Source organism: Plasmodium gaboni, chromosome 6, assembly GCF_001602025.1.
Source record: "Plasmodium gaboni strain SY75 chromosome 6, whole genome shotgun sequence".
Taxonomy (NCBI): Eukaryota; Apicomplexa; class Aconoidasida; order Haemosporida; family Plasmodiidae; genus Plasmodium; species Plasmodium gaboni.
The window spans coordinates 831,284-848,050 of NC_031486.1; the positions used below are offsets into that span (position 1 = coordinate 831,284).

General features: G+C 18.3%; 6 protein-coding genes across 6 annotated transcripts; 4 read left to right on the forward strand and 2 right to left on the reverse strand.

The window, feature by feature from the left end:
- Nucleotides 1–1,799: 1,799 nt before the first annotated feature.
- On the forward strand, nucleotides 1,800–2,666 carry PGSY75_0623900 (putative ribonuclease H2 subunit A; the record flags this gene model as incomplete). Its single annotated transcript, XM_018784819.1, has 1 exon — nucleotides 1,800–2,666. One exon carries the CDS (start codon nucleotides 1,800–1,802, stop codon nucleotides 2,664–2,666), a length of 867 nt encoding a protein of 288 aa, XP_018642873.1.
- A 2,920-nt stretch (nucleotides 2,667–5,586) lies between these two features.
- On the forward strand, nucleotides 5,587–7,068 carry PGSY75_0624000 (hexokinase; the record flags this gene model as incomplete). The annotated part of the gene is made up of 1 exon (XM_018784820.1): nucleotides 5,587–7,068. One exon carries the CDS (start codon nucleotides 5,587–5,589, stop codon nucleotides 7,066–7,068), a length of 1,482 nt encoding a protein of 493 aa, XP_018642874.1.
- Nucleotides 7,069–8,386: 1,318 nt separating this feature from the next.
- On the forward strand, nucleotides 8,387–9,424 carry PGSY75_0624100 (hypothetical protein; the record flags this gene model as incomplete). The annotated part of the gene is made up of 2 exons (XM_018784821.1): nucleotides 8,387–9,150; nucleotides 9,370–9,424. 2 exons carry the CDS (start codon nucleotides 8,387–8,389, stop codon nucleotides 9,422–9,424), a joined length of 819 nt encoding a protein of 272 aa, XP_018642875.1.
- A 57-nt stretch (nucleotides 9,425–9,481) lies between these two features.
- On the reverse strand, nucleotides 9,482–11,448 carry PGSY75_0624200 (hypothetical protein; the record flags this gene model as incomplete). The annotated part of the gene is made up of 7 exons (XM_018784822.1): nucleotides 9,482–9,524; nucleotides 9,648–9,796; nucleotides 9,932–9,986; nucleotides 10,173–10,306; nucleotides 10,383–10,817; nucleotides 11,044–11,196; nucleotides 11,392–11,448. 7 exons carry the CDS (start codon nucleotides 11,446–11,448, stop codon nucleotides 9,482–9,484), a joined length of 1,026 nt encoding a protein of 341 aa, XP_018642876.1.
- Nucleotides 11,449–12,225: 777 nt separating this feature from the next.
- PGSY75_0624300 (hypothetical protein) lies at nucleotides 12,226–13,904 on the forward strand (the record flags this gene model as incomplete). The annotated part of the gene is made up of 9 exons (XM_018784823.1): nucleotides 12,226–12,322; nucleotides 12,489–12,512; nucleotides 12,622–12,677; nucleotides 12,829–12,845; nucleotides 13,047–13,174; nucleotides 13,320–13,350; nucleotides 13,428–13,503; nucleotides 13,677–13,760; nucleotides 13,860–13,904. 9 exons carry the CDS (start codon nucleotides 12,226–12,228, stop codon nucleotides 13,902–13,904), a joined length of 558 nt encoding a protein of 185 aa, XP_018642877.1.
- A 697-nt stretch (nucleotides 13,905–14,601) lies between these two features.
- PGSY75_0624400 (hypothetical protein) lies at nucleotides 14,602–16,464 on the reverse strand (the record flags this gene model as incomplete). The annotated part of the gene is made up of 1 exon (XM_018784824.1): nucleotides 14,602–16,464. One exon carries the CDS (start codon nucleotides 16,462–16,464, stop codon nucleotides 14,602–14,604), a length of 1,863 nt encoding a protein of 620 aa, XP_018642878.1.
- Between the last annotated feature and the right edge of the window lie 303 nt (nucleotides 16,465–16,767).

Genomic DNA, 16,767 nt, shown 5'->3' on the forward strand with positions numbered 1-16,767 from the left:
AAAAAAAAAAAAAAAAAAAAAAAAAAAAAAAAAAAAAAAAAAAAAAAAAAAAAAAAAAAAAAAAAAAAAAAAAAAAAAAAAAAAAAATATTATTTTTTTTTTTTTTTTTAAAAAAAAAAAAATAAAAAAAAAAAAAAAAAAAAAAAAAAAAAAAAAAAAAAAAAAAAAAAAAAGCTTTATATATATATATATATATATATATAAGGGTGTTAAGATATATAGTAATAATGAACACTAAAGGATTATTTTATTATATATATATATATATATATATTTTATTTCTTTTTTCTTTTTTTTTATTGTACAAAAGTATATAATAATATGAATAACAAAAGAAAAAAAAAAAACATGCTTAATTATAAAACATATTTACATTTACTATATTTGATTTCAGTTTTACGAAAATTTTTCCCTTTATATTTTGTTTGTTATGTTCTTTTTATTGACTCTTCCTTTTTTTGCGGTGTGTTCAAAAAAAAATATTTATTTATAAATATTATATTCTTCCTACACCCCAATATTTAATTAATATTATATATAATTTATGATGATAAAAATATATAATATGTATTTCAAAAAAACACATAAGGTATAACTTTTAATATATGTATTTAAATGCTTTGTAGTCCTATGTGCTATCATTAAAAAATGTATATTAAGTAAATTAAAATATACACATATATACATATATATATATATATATATATATAAGTATCTATATTTTTGGCTATATTTTTATTTTATTTTATTTTTTTTATATGACTTTTCTAGCCAAATTTTCATTTAAAAAAAAAAAAAAAAAAAAAAAAATACAGCCAAAATAATAGGACATACATAACGAGTTTAAGAGGAATAAAACGTATATATATATATTATTTTTCATATGATATAAATAAAGGAATCTTTTGATTAGGTTGCAGCATTGTAATATCATATGAATAGATAAATATAAAAAAATAAATATATATATATATATATATATATATTAAATTCTTCTTCTTTTCTTTATTTTTTTAATTATTTAAAAATTTTTATTGCGAAAAAAATATTACATCTAAACATAAACATATATTTTAAAGGTCATCTTTTTTATAACACATAAGAATCCATACATAAATATTTGTATAATAATATTTTATAAGTAATATATAAACAGTGACATATTTGTATCTATTTACACAGAAAAAAAAAAAAAAAAAATAAATAAATAAATATCATGGTAAATGTCATAAATATTAATGTATTTTTCCTTATATATAGAAAAAACATTAGTATAATTAAATATACATAATATTTGGAGACTTAAACATGTCAATGAAATATTTTGTATATAAATACTTAAGAAAGAAAATTCATTTGATTATTTCATCTCAATTATTCTTTAATTATTATGGATATGATAATATGTCTTCAAAATAAAATAAATAAATATATATATATATATATATATATATATGTACATATATATATATATATATATGTATGTATTTATAATTGTAACAAGTAAACATAATATATACCTCATACCTATTTTATTATAGTATTAGTAAAGTTATTAATTAATTTTATCAACTTGTAAATATTAAAAATAAAAAAAAAAATTCTTACATATTCATACAAATTTTAACATATAAAACGAATAAGCCGCATTTATTAAATAAATATTTATTAATGTTACTTAAATTATAACATGCATTAGTTATATTACACAGATTATTATAATTGTACATAATTATTCATGTGTTGAGGATATCAAGACATAATTTAGATTTTTTTTTTTTTTTTTTTTGTATATAAATATGGAACCAATTATTATTGATAATTTGTATGAATTTGGTAATGAAGAAGTTCGACTAGGTATTGATGAAGCTGGAAGGGGACCCGTGTTAGGACCTATGGTATATTCTGGTTTTTATTGCAATAAAGAGCATGAGAAACTATTAAAAGAAATGAAGATTGATGATTCAAAAAAGATAACTGAAGCAGATAGAGAAAAAATGTTTGTAAAATTAAATAATAGTAAATTACCATTTGGTTGGAGAGTACATATATTATTACCACAAGACATAAGTGCTAAAATGTTAAAAAAACAAAAATATAATTTAAATGAAATATCACATGATACAGCTATATCTATAATTGAACATGTTATAAGTCGAGGATGTAATTTAACAGAAGTTTTTGTAGATACTGTAGGGAAAGCAAGTGTATATGAAGAAAAATTACAAAAAATGTTCCCACATATAAAATGCACAGTAAAAGAAAAAGCTGATTCTTTATATCCAGTAGTAAGTGCTGCTTCAATTTGTGCTAAAGTTACACGTGATTTTCTTTTAAAAAAATGGAAATATGAAGAACCAATTATTAATATAGATAATGGTTTTGGATCTGGTTATCCAGGAGACCCAGTAACCAAAAATTTCCTAAAAAATAATTTTGATTCAGTTTTTGGATTTCCTAGTATTGTGCGTTTTAGTTGGTCAACAGCTGATACTATGTTGGAAAACTCAGGAGAAAAAATTGAGTGGTATGATGATGAAGAGGGTAATGATTCAAAAGCCCTCAAAAGGAAAATACCATTTGATTATAGCAAATTTAAATTACCATTAATTAAAAGGTCAACATTCTATTCGAAAAATGGTTTAGATTTAGTGGAAAATTTATAAAGAGAGAAAAAAAAAAAAAAAAAAAAAAAAAAAAAAAGGAATAATACGACAATATTATGAGATATGTATATATATATATATATATGATGGAACATTTTAGGAAGTCATACTTATAATATAAATACTTTTCTAATTTATATACAAAATTTTTATATATAAATATTTTTTTTTTTTTTTTTTTTTCCCAATATGAATACTTTAAATAGCTAGCTGTAACCATATATTTTGTTTTAAAAATAAAAATTGTATATTTATAAAAAAAAGGGAGGAAAAGAATGGAGAATAACTTATAAAAGCGTTTAATTAGTAAAGTATGAAACACATAACAAATTATGTGCTATATATTTATGCTTTATTTTTTTCTATTTATTTGATTTTTTTTTTGTAATATTATTTTTTTTATATAACTACTTATATTTGAATTTTTATATAGATTGAATAAAACAGCTTCAGTTATTCATGTAATTCTTTTAAAAAAAAAAAACAAAAAAAAAAAAAAAAAATATATATATATATATATATAAAAATTATATAATGAAAGCTTTTTAATTTTAATAATTACAGAATTATATCTATTATATATATATATATTATACAATGTTTAATATATCTTTATGTTAAACATATTTTTTTATTTTCTTTGTATTTATTAAGTTGTTCGTAAAAATTTTGAACGACCCCTTTTTTTTAATATAAAAGGTATAAATAATCCCAATTTAATGGTATTTCAAAATATGTTTTATTATTAATATATAGAAAAAAATAATTATAAATATTCAAAAAAAAAAAAAAAATAAATAATAAAAAATAAATGAACTGTATGTTGGATTGAAGTTAATTATAATATATATAGAAAATATAAATATTCATCATATATAATATATATATATATATATTTATTTATTTGATAAGCAAAATAAGGAGATATAAATTTCCTCCAAACTAATAAAAAGTTAAATTTTCTTGTGGGCTTAAAAACTTTTTTTTGAATATATTTCAAATCCTATGATATTATTTTTATAATAGGAATATTGTTGTTCATAATATATTAGCTCTATATATACATAATATTACCTATTATATACACAATATATTATATTATTATACCCTATGAACTTATATTTTTTTAATATCATCCTTCATGAAGGTTGATATATATTTCTTTTTATATTAAATTAAAATATACTAAAAAATTAAGAAATCTAACTTTATATTATATAAAAGAAAAATATGAAATTAAAAGAAATAATTATATTATTGTTTTCATTTGTTCTTTTTTCTTTTAAATATCATGTTAATTTTCTTTTGTTTATTATTAACAAAATAAAATGTATGTATGACATATATATATATATATATATCATATTAATGTATATATATTTTATATATATATATTATATTATGTAATGTTCCTATTACACTTTAATTTTTAGTTAGTATGTAAAATTTTTGTTATTTAAAAAACAAAAAAGAAAAAGAAAAAATTCAAATATAAAAAAATCCTTTAAAATATTTATTAGTTTTTTCATTTTTTACTTTTACTTTTTTCTTTTACTTCTTTTTTTTTTTTTTTTTTTTTTTGTTGGGGGATATTTAAATTGTCTTGCTTATATAATTTACACTTTTATTTTTTTTTTAAGAAAATTTTTTTTTTTTTTTTTTACATTTAAATAAGTTATTATATAAATGTTAAAAGAATTATTATATGTTTATATATAATATTTTTTAATTTCACTAATTTTTTTTTTTTTTTTTTAATGCATATATTATTATATATATATATATATATATAATATTTATTTACATATGTATACTTTTAAATATATATAATATATATGTATAATTATTATATAATATATATTGTATCCATATATATTATATATATACATATATTATAATGCAGTATTTTTTTACATATTTTTATGTTATAATAAAATTTTTTTTTTCCTTTTTTTTTTTATTTAAAAAGGATATTTATACAAAAATATTATTAATACATATAATATATATATATATTATATACTATAGGATTGTTATATTAACGTAATATATTTATATAATTAAATTTATATTATATATATATATATATTTTATTTTATTTTACTTAATTTTTTTAAAATTTATTTTATTATCATTATATTATAATTATATAACAATAAACACAAAAAAAAAAAAAAAAAAAAATATATAAATATATAAATATAATAATATATATATGTATATATATATACATATTATATATAAAATTATATTGTTTTTTATTTATATATATTATATTATAATATTATGATTAAAATTTTTCACATTAAGGAATAATTGAATTTTCATTTTATATTATTTTTTTTCCCCTTATTGCTGTTGTGTGGTTTTTTTTTTTTTTTTTTCATTATTTATATATAATATAATATAAATATTTAACATATTTTTATTCTATTTTATTATAATCTAATGGTATTTATATAATATATATTATATTTAATATTATTATGTATATATGTAATATGGATTAATAATTTAATTGTTCAAATATATTTACAATTTATTTATAAGCATATATATATTTTTTAGGGCATTTTACTTATATAAAATATATATATATATATATAAATGTTATAAAATAAATAAATATAAACTATATATATATATTATTAACACATATATTATATATATATATATTTATATTTATATATATATATATATATTTTTTTTTTTTTTTTTTGAATAATTGAATTTGATCCTTATATCATATAGAAATATTAGACCAAGCACACTAATTTTTTTATTACCTAAGATAAATATAGGAACATAAGAATATCTACATATATTTATATATATATATATATATATATATATATATATATATATTTATATATACATTTAGTTATTATTTAGAATAAACTTTTCTGTATTAAATTTAAAAATGAGTGAGTACGACATTGCAAAAAATGATGTAACATATACCAAGTTAGATACAATAGAATGTGATATACCAATAAATGAAGAGTTATCATGGAGAATTAATAAATTTGTGAATCAGTTAAGAATAACATTTTCAACATTAGAAGAGTTTGTAGATAATTTTGTATATGAATTAAAGAAAGGTTTAGAAGCTCATCGTAAACATCCAAATTTATGGATTCCTCATGAGTGTAGTTTTAAGATGTTGGATTCTTGTATTGCTAACATTCCTACTGGTCAAGAGAAGGGTACTTATTATGCTATAGATTTTGGTGGTACAAATTTTAGAGCTGTAAGAGCTTCATTAGATGGAAAAGGTAAAATAAAGAGAGATCAAGAAACATATAGTTTAAAATTTACAGGATCTTATTCTCATGAGAAAGGATTATTAGATAAGCACGCAACAGCATCACAATTATTTGATCATTTTGCTGAAAGAATTAAATATATTATGGGAGAATTTAATGATTTAGATAATAAGGAAGTGAAAAGTGTTGGGTTTACATTTTCTTTCCCTTGTACTTCACCTTCAATTAATTGTTCAATTCTTATTGATTGGACGAAAGGTTTTGAAACAGGTAGAGCTACAAATGACCCTGTAGAAGGTCGTGACGTATGTAAATTAATGAATGATGCTTTTGTCAGAGCTGCAATTCCAGCAAAAGTTTGTTGTGTATTAAATGATGCTGTTGGTACCCTTATGTCATGTGCATATCAAAAAGGTAGAGGTACTCCACCATGCTATATAGGTATTATATTAGGTACTGGTTCGAATGGTTGTTATTATGAACCTGAATGGAAGAAATATAAGTATGCTGGAAAAATTATAAATATTGAATTTGGTAATTTTGATAAGGATTTACCTACATCACCTATTGATTTAGTTATGGATTGGTATTCAGCTAATCGTAGTAGACAATTGTTTGAAAAAATGATATCTGGTGCTTACTTAGGTGAAATCGTAAGAAGATTTATGGTTAATGTTTTACAAAGTGCATGCTCTAAAAAGATGTGGATTAGTGATAGTTTCAATTCAGAATCTGGTAGTGTTGTATTAAATGATACATCAAAAAATTTTGAAGATAGTAGAAAAGTTGCTAAAGCTGCTTGGGATATGGATTTTACTGATGAACAAATTTATGCCCTACGTAAAATTTGTGAAGCTGTATATAATAGATCTGCAGCTCTTGCTGCTGGTACTATTGCTGCTATAGCCAAAAGAATAAAAATTATTGAACATTCTAAATTTACTTGTGGTGTTGATGGTTCCTTATTTGTTAAAAATGCTTGGTATTGTAAAAGATTACAAGAACATTTAAAAGTTATATTAGCTGATAAAGCTGAAAATTTAATTATTATCCCAGCAGATGATGGCTCAGGAAAGGGAGCAGCCATCACAGCAGCAGTCATCGCATTAAATGCGGACATTCCACAATTACCATAAATTATAAAAATAATATAAATAATATATATATATTTATATATGTATATATTTGTATATAAATATTTTCATACAAATATTTATATATATATTTTTGTCTGTATGTGAGTGTGTGAAGAGATAATATCATTTATATTTATCAATATATCAAACTTTATGATTTTATTATATATTCAAAGTGCTATATACCCGAAATATATAAAATATATATATATATATATATATATATATATATATATATTTATTTATTTATTATATGTATATAGTTACTCATACTTTTTTTCCCTTTTGGTCTTTTTTTATGTTTTTTTAATGCTTTTTATATATTTTGGCTAACTTAAAATATTTTATATACACAAAAAATAAAAATATATTAATTATAATAATAATAGTACATAAGTATAAAAATAATATATATATATAATATTTTTTTTTTTTCTCCATTTTTATTTTTACAAAAATTATAAGATTTTCACTTTTAAATGCTATTGTATATACATAATAAAAATTATGTATTTATTGTATATATATATATATATATATATGTGTATATATTTTTTTTTTTTTTAACTTTCTTATTTTTGTAAAAAATTAATGTAATTTTTAATAAAACCTTTAATGAAATTTTTAAAAATTAATATGAAATGATTATGTAAATTTAGTATTTTTAATTTATATAATTATAAATTACACATTCATTTTTTATTCTCAGTATATGTATAATATATACATGTACTAAAAATTATATTTTAAATATTACTGTTATTTTTTTTTTTTTTTTTTACCTTATATATGATTCAATTAATCCTATAGGATTATATAAATATATTTTTGTATTTATTTTTGTTTTTATACAATTGGAAAAATTGAAATGAAATTATTAACATGGCATCAAAAATATGTAATATATTAAAAAATATGAAGATATAAATATAATACATATATATATATATATATATATATTTTAATCTTCTTTTTTTTTTAAATTCTTGTCATATTAACAAAAAAATTGTAAAAGAATATGATTAGGCATTATAAAAGATAAAATAAGTTTTACTAATAATAAAATATATATAATTCAAGTATATAATATGTTGTCATTTTTATATTACACTTATATATAACTATTATAAATTATGACTAGGCTTTATATGTTAGTATTTAAGACCATTGGATAAAAGAGCACATATATATATATATATATATATATATATATATTTATTTATCTATTTGTATAACTCCATATTATACTTATATTACTTAGGAATACGTATACGTTTGTACACATATATACACACTTTTTTATTTATAATATTTTTGAATGCCACGAGGAGGCCATAAGGGTGGGCTATTTCCAGTAAGTGGAATAAAATGGGGTATGAACGAAAGAATTAAAAAAAGAGGTTTGTATCATAATAGAAGAGAAGACATATTAACACCCAGATGGGGGTATAGATATGAGAATGAAAATAAGAAATACTTACCTGATGGTAGTAGTAAATCATTCGATATAGATGCATCTAGAGCATGGCCTGTAGATAAACCTCAGTGGAAATATTATTATAATATTAATGAAACTAGATATCTATGGCCTAGTATTTGTGCAAATAATCCTGAAATCAAAAATTATATTTTAAATATCTTAGAAAATACTGACACATATTTCAGTGGAATTGGTTTGGAACAAGTATCAAATGAAAGAAAAAATAAAAATTTAAAAAAAGATTATACAAACAATTCTTATTACAAAAATAATTATTTATATAATTTGGTACATGAACTCAATAATACAATTTATCCACAAATCGAAATTAATCTAAACAATAATTTAAAAAGAGGAAGAATACAAAAACTTTATGATATTATAAAAGAAGAAAATATATGGAAAACTACTCAAAAAATAAAAACTCCAGAAAGTGAAAACGTTTTTCCTTATGTTGATGATAATGCAACGCTAATAAGAGAATTGCCCCTTTCAGAAATTTTATATACAAAAAGTAATTTACGTCTCAAAGTTCGAAGACATCCAAAATGGATGAATGTTCAATTTTTAAAAAAAAAAGTCAAAATACCTTACTTGTACAGGTAAATATTTTATGAACATTACCTGTGCAATCAGGAAAATATGAAAATTTTGGCTATCTAGCTATTATATAATTCACAAAAAAAAAAAAAAAAAAAGAAAGAAAGAAAACAATTATATATATATATATATTCATATATTTCTATATTAGTAGTAGCTGTTCAATTTAATGCTGTTTTTATAATTTTATAATTACCTTTTTATTTATTTTATTATTTTAGGAGGAGAGTTGCTAGGGAGGAGTTACAAAAAAAAGAATTTGGTTCATTTTTTTAAATTTCATAAATATGTATGAGAATGAATACTTAAAAATAAAGTAAAAGGAAAAGAAAATCACTTATTTTTAAAACCATGAAGGATAAGTTTAGCTCGTTCTCTACAATATGGTAAAGTAATAAATTATAATATGTAATGATATATGACAATTATATGTAATCGTAAAATGTGTAAATATAATATATATATATATTATTTATTATTAGTTTTTTTGTTTTATCACCTTCTGTAATCCTGCATGGTTTGAAGATCATCTCTTTCTGTTTCAGTATCATGATTATTTGGTTGTTCATTTATATCCTCATTTATTACGTTATCTAAACTTATTTTGTGTTCATTTGTTTTTAGAAGGAATTCCAGAAAATCTGTAGACTGTAATGTATATATATATATATATATATATATATATATGTGCCTTTGTTTTTTTTTTTTTTTTTTGTTTTTGTATTATATATATATATATACATATATATATGTGTATATATATACGTGCATTATTTCCCTTACCTTAATGTCTGAATTGTTTACATTTAATCCATTTTGATCACATAATAATTTTTGTCTAAAAGGAAATATGTATTACATTTGTAGTTATATATATATATATTTATATATGTATATTATTTATTTATTTTATATTATTTAATAAAAAATATAACATATTTCATAAGAACATATATTTTATTTATTTTTTTCTCATTTTATTTTATATTATATTATTTTTTTTTTGTATTATATTTTATATTACACAAAATATTTATATTGCTTGGACCCATATTGTAAATACTTGAATTTTTCAATACATTGAAGATAAAATCTTGCTGTCTGTATAGGCGACTTATCCTTTTTATCTTTTAATTTTTTAATAATATTATCTATTTCCTGTGAAGGGAATACGTTCATATATATATTTATTTATTTATTTTATTATATTTTTTTTTTGCTTTAATAATCTTACCATCATATTTTCATTGCTAAGTGTATCTTCATCATTTTGTTCGTTTTTATCATTTTCTACTGATGCGTTACTGTTTTCATCATCAGACTGCATATATCTCATAAAAAGGGAAGAATAAGACTGATTCTCTTTTTGCTTCATAGATATTTGTTTCTTTTCTTTTTTATTTTTTACATTGTCCATTTGTTTTTCTTTTAATTTTTTACTTTTAATTTCATTATTCACGACTTTTGCATTTTCTAAATCAGTAACATATTGAAATAAGTCTTTTAAAGGACTTGGAATAATTTTAGGATATTTTTTTATCAACCTTTTATTCGTATTTGACTTAACAAATTCGTAATAATTATGTAACGGATGATCTACATGCAAGAACGGAAATTTTATTAATACGTCGTTGTTTAATTTTAAATAAAACTCAGCAATATCGCCTTCCTATAAAAATATATATATATATATATATATATATATATATATAGTGCAAGAAAAAATATAGACACTATAAGAAATTATGAGCATCTAATTTTATTTTAATTAATTTTTTCCTATGTATTATACTAAAAAATATAGATATAGATATAAATATATATATATATATATATATATATATATATATATATATATATATATATGTGCATATTTATTGGTTTTCTATTATTACAATGTTAACAAATATTGCTGTATATTCAATGATCATGTGCTCCCTTAAACTTTTTGGAAGGCATATATTTTTCTTGTTATCAGAAAAAAAAGATGAAAACATTTCTTCTTCATTATCTGTAAAATTGTTCTGCTGCGCTAATCCTTCATCATACTAATAAAATGATTATTAATAAAAAAGAGAAAGTAATATTAAATTAATAAGAATAAGAAGATATAAATATAAATGTATATATATATATATATATATATATATATATATATATATATATATATGTATACATATACGCATATACTTTACGAGCATATATTTATGTATACTTGTTCATTTTATATTTCTTTATATTACACTCAGGTTATTTATATTATCAGGAGGAGCTTCATTATTAAAATAATTATTACTCATATTTAATTTACAAAAAAAAATTTATTTCATAATGAAAAAAATGAAATATTATAAAAATATATAAAATAAAAAAATAAAACAATATTAAAAATGAAATTATTAAAAAGTTATTTATTTGTTAAATTAAAAAAAAAAACATATTATCCGAAACATTTTCCAAAAAAAAAAAAAAAAAAAAAAAAAAAAAAAAAAAAAAAATTTTAAATTAATTTTTTTAAATTTATTATTAAAAATAAACTGTTCATATGAGTTTTTTTTTTTTTTTTTTTTTTTTTTTTCTAATAGAAAAAAATTTGACATAAAAAAAACACAAAATGATGATATATATATAAATCTATAACGATTTGTTTTATAAAATTTGTAATATATATATGACTAAATTTTTTTTGCTTCTTTAATTATGATCATATATATATATATATATATGTATGAATTTTTTATGTCTATATATATATATATATATATATATATTTAGGAAAAGAAATTTACTTGATTTGTTAATGTTTTCTTTTTTTGAGGGGTTCATTTTATATTTTCACCACATCCTTAATATTAAAAGTTTTTGTAATTTTGTATATACACATTAAAGTAATATTGATAATAAGGATGTTATAAAAAATGCAATGACATATAAATATAAATATATATATTTTTTTATTTAATATAACCAATGGTGATATATAAAAAAAATTTCTATAAAAGATTGAAAACACGTTATATATTTGTATCATTATAAAACTATATATATATATATATATTTCTATTTATGTATTAAAGATGAATTATATCTCTCCTTTTTTCTGTTTATTTTTGTTCTTGTCGTATTTGAATATCTGCGCATGTATGTGGCCTTGGACGAAGAAATGGAAAGCAGGCAATCTAAAACTATAAAATAAAATAAATAATTATATAGTCCATCAAAAATAATTTTGCTACATAACCATTTTCTCTTTATAATATATATTATTACAACTCCTTAAAAAATAAGTTTATCTCATATTTGTAATTTATTTTTATCTTATCTCTTTCAATTCTCTTAGTAAATCAGATGGCTATAATAAAAGGTCCTAATAAAAAATAATTTATATATTATATGAATTTATATTAATAAATATTATATTACAAATTTATAAATATATATATATATATATTTATATATTCATTTTTATTAAGATATGTCTAAGGAAATAAGACATAAGGCTGAAAGTCTTCCTACCCCCAGAGATATTGTACTACATTTATTTTTATAATATTAAATTATATATATATATATATATATATATATATATAATATATTTGCAATTTATTTTTATTTTTTACTACGAACATTCTCTGTATTTCTTCTTTTTAAACATGTTTTATGGGAATAAAAATTTGTAGACAAATAAAATACATAGGTATTAATATAAATCTTTTTACAAGTATTCAATTTTTTTTTATTTTTTTCTTTCTTATGTTTTCTTTAATAAAAATAAAAAAAAAATAACAATAATAATAATTATAAACTCGAAATATTATAATGGGGCAGATATAGATATATGCACATATACAGATATAGCCATACACCCAAGTACCTACATATATATATTATTTTTTAGAATTGATCAGGATGTTATAGATGAACTAAATAAAGATATAATTGATGAAGAAAATTTATCCAAGCATAAAATACATGTTTGCACAGAGCCAAATTATGAAAGAGACTATAAATATTTATGCCCAGAAGGTTACAAATAATTATTGATATAAGATATATTATATAAATATATATTTAATATACATGTTATAAAATATGAATTAATTATATATATATATATATATATATATATTTATATTTATTTATTTATATGCTTTTCTTATTTTCATTCTAGGGTGGATAAAAAATAATAATGGGCAATGCTGGTGTGTAGGAAATGAAGATATAATTACATAAAAAATTTAAAGGTATCTTATTTTATTTTATCGATATTCTCTTTTAGGGGCCTAAATTATGATGGGCATTGTGAATCCCTAAAATATTTTCAAGAATACACCGATAACGAAAAAAAAGAATTTGTAATTAAAAAGAGAAAAGAAAGAGGCTATATGATAAAAAAGAAAAACAAAATGCACATATAAATATATATACATATGTATATTATTTTTATATGTATTGCTATTTTATATTTGATATTAATATATGATTATGTAATTATTTAAAAACGACAAATAAATCATCCTATCCTTAGGAATTAAGTTGTTGTGTGTTGTGGCCCAAATTAAAAAGTGACGATAAAAAGAAAATTAAAAAAAGAAAGACCATACGAGGACCGGTAACAAAAAATATATATAAACATATTATATATATATATATATATATATATATATATATGTATGTATAATTTTTTATTTTTATCTTTCGATTTGTATAGATAAAATCAAATAATGGACTCATCATAAGACCAAAATATATATGAAATAAAGGTATAACGTATTTTATATTTAAATATATGAGACAACAAAATAAAACTGTTCAGGATATAAAATGTTATTTTTAAATATATCAATTTGATATATATTTATATTTATTCTTATCATGAATAAAGTGAGTAATTATTTGTTTATGTCTTCACTTTTACAAATTTTTTATAAAAAAATATAAACCCTTTCAACTTTTTTTTTGTTGTTGTTGTAAATGAATAAAAAATTATATATTGTCTTTCATCAAGTATATATATATATATATATATATATATATATATTTTTATTTATTTATTATATTTTTATGGTTAATTAAGAAAATATAAAAAATTGGAAAAGTAAAATGTTAATTTTACATAACAAATGAGGAAAAAATTAAAAAAAAAAAAAAAAAAAGAAAATACAAAAAAATGATATGCATATATATATAGATATATAAAGTGATGCAAATGTTATATATTTTTTTATAACGTTTGATAAAAAAAATTTAAACAAAATTTTGGGTCAAAGAAGAAAAAAATTTTAAATTATAAATAAATAGATAAACATATACATATATATAAATATAAATATATATATATATATATATATTAGGTGTATATATCCTTTTATGGTAAATTTCCATTTATATATGGAATAATATATTTTGTTCATCCTTTTAAAGTGCCATTTGTTGTAATATTTTTCCTTGTATTACTTAAAATTTAATTTTAAATTAATTTTTGGCTGGAATTTAAAAAATGGGACATGTGCTCCTTGCTGCTGTACTTCTGGGGTATCCCTATCATTGAGTAAGCCAAATACAAATGTTAACAATCCTAGATCATATACAAAATAGCTTTGTAAATTTCCAAGTCCACTTTTTCTTATAAGTGATGTTAAGGTTAAGTTCATATTAATTGATGGGAATATAGATGTTTTATTTTTTTTATGATTAATTTGTTGATTTTCTTCTTGTTTGAAATTTTTTTTTTTTTCAAATATTTTTTTAAAAGGGCTTTTATTTAATTCATAATAATTATTTAATGTATGATCTAATTTATCTTCGAATTGATAAATAAATTGATTGATTGTATTATTAAAATGTGGATCATTATAAAATTGTTTATGTATTAATGTTTGTATATCTTGTTTTATTTGACTATTTAAAGATGTTTTTAAAATATCTAATTGATTATATTGATTATCTATTAATTCTTTATCATTTTTAATATAATATTTATTTAATATGATATCTTTACCTTTTTCTATATATTTCTTTTCTAATAATAATAATTGTTTTAATATTTGTCTACGTATAGACATATGAAATCTACTTTTTAATTTTTCAAAAATTATTTGTTTAAATTTCGTACCACTTTGTTCGAATGTTAATAAATTAAATAAAAGTAGAGAATTATTTATAAGTTCATTAGATAAAATATTATATTTATTTATGATTTTTCCCATGGTGATATTTTTTTCATATATATAAAAATATTTATCAAAATAATTTAATGTTTTAATATATGATTCTTCTATAACATATGTGTTATATACACATGTTTTATTAAACTCTGAAAAGTTTTTAAATGTATTCATATCTTTAAGTGCATGTTCTATATTATCTATTAATGTAATACATTCACTTGAATTATTAGATTGTAATAAAGATAGATTTATTTTATTTTCATTCATAAAATGAAAATTTATATTATTATATCTTAATTTTATTTCTTCTATAAAATTATTATTATATGTATAATTATTTTTATTCTCTTTCTCGTTATTAAGAAAAATAAAATATACATTATTTATCTTTTTACCTAATATATCTTTATTATTCGAATAATGAGTCTCATTTTTTTTATTTTTATTTTTATTTTTTTCCTCTTCTTCTTTTTCTATTTTGTGATTTAATTCATTCAAAAATAATTCAATTTTAACAGGTAATTTATATTTTAAATTATTAGATTTTTTATTTTTTCCATCAATAATTTTATTACTTTTATTTGAAACATCAGTTACACATTGTATGTCTTCATTTGATAAGGGGATTATAACAGTATTTGTTGTTTTTAATATTAATTCGATTAGCTTGTCATAATTATATATCGTATCATTATTCTTCTCAATAAATTCTTTGTTTTCTAATAAATCGATATCAAGGATCATATTTAAATTCTGATCTTTATCCTTTCCAAACCATATGCCTAATCTTTGATTATATCCTAAATTAACTAGTTGATCCTTTTCTGATGTGATATTGAATATTTTTTCTAGAACTTTTCTTTTCTTATAACCACAAGCTCCATAGAAGGAAAAAACAAACTTTTTCTTATTAAATATATCATTGATATTATTATTACTATTATTATTACTATTATTATTACTATTATTATTATTATTATTTATCTTGTTATTAAATGTTCTTTTCTTTAGAGCCAGTAATTTGTTCCGGTATTCCTTATCGGCTAACAAATTTATGTATTCATACTGCTCGCTTATTTTCTTCTCATCTGATTTTTTTATACATATAAAAGCCAAAAGAAAAAAGAAAAAATAAAAAGGTATCATTTCAAGGATTTAATTTATGCAAACCTTCTTCATTTAGTCACCAAAAAAAAAAAATAAATAAAAAATAAAAAAAAAAATTTATTAAATATTGAACAAGTCAAATATATATAAATGAATAAATAAATGATTATGTAAATGGAAAATTATTAAATACAATATGATAATATTAAAGAAAAAAAAAAAAAAAAAAAAAAAAAAAAAAAAAAAAAAAAATATTTAATAATTTATTATTTATTAATATTATTAATATAATTATTTATAAATATATATTTATTTATATGGTTATTTTTTTTTTTTTAATTT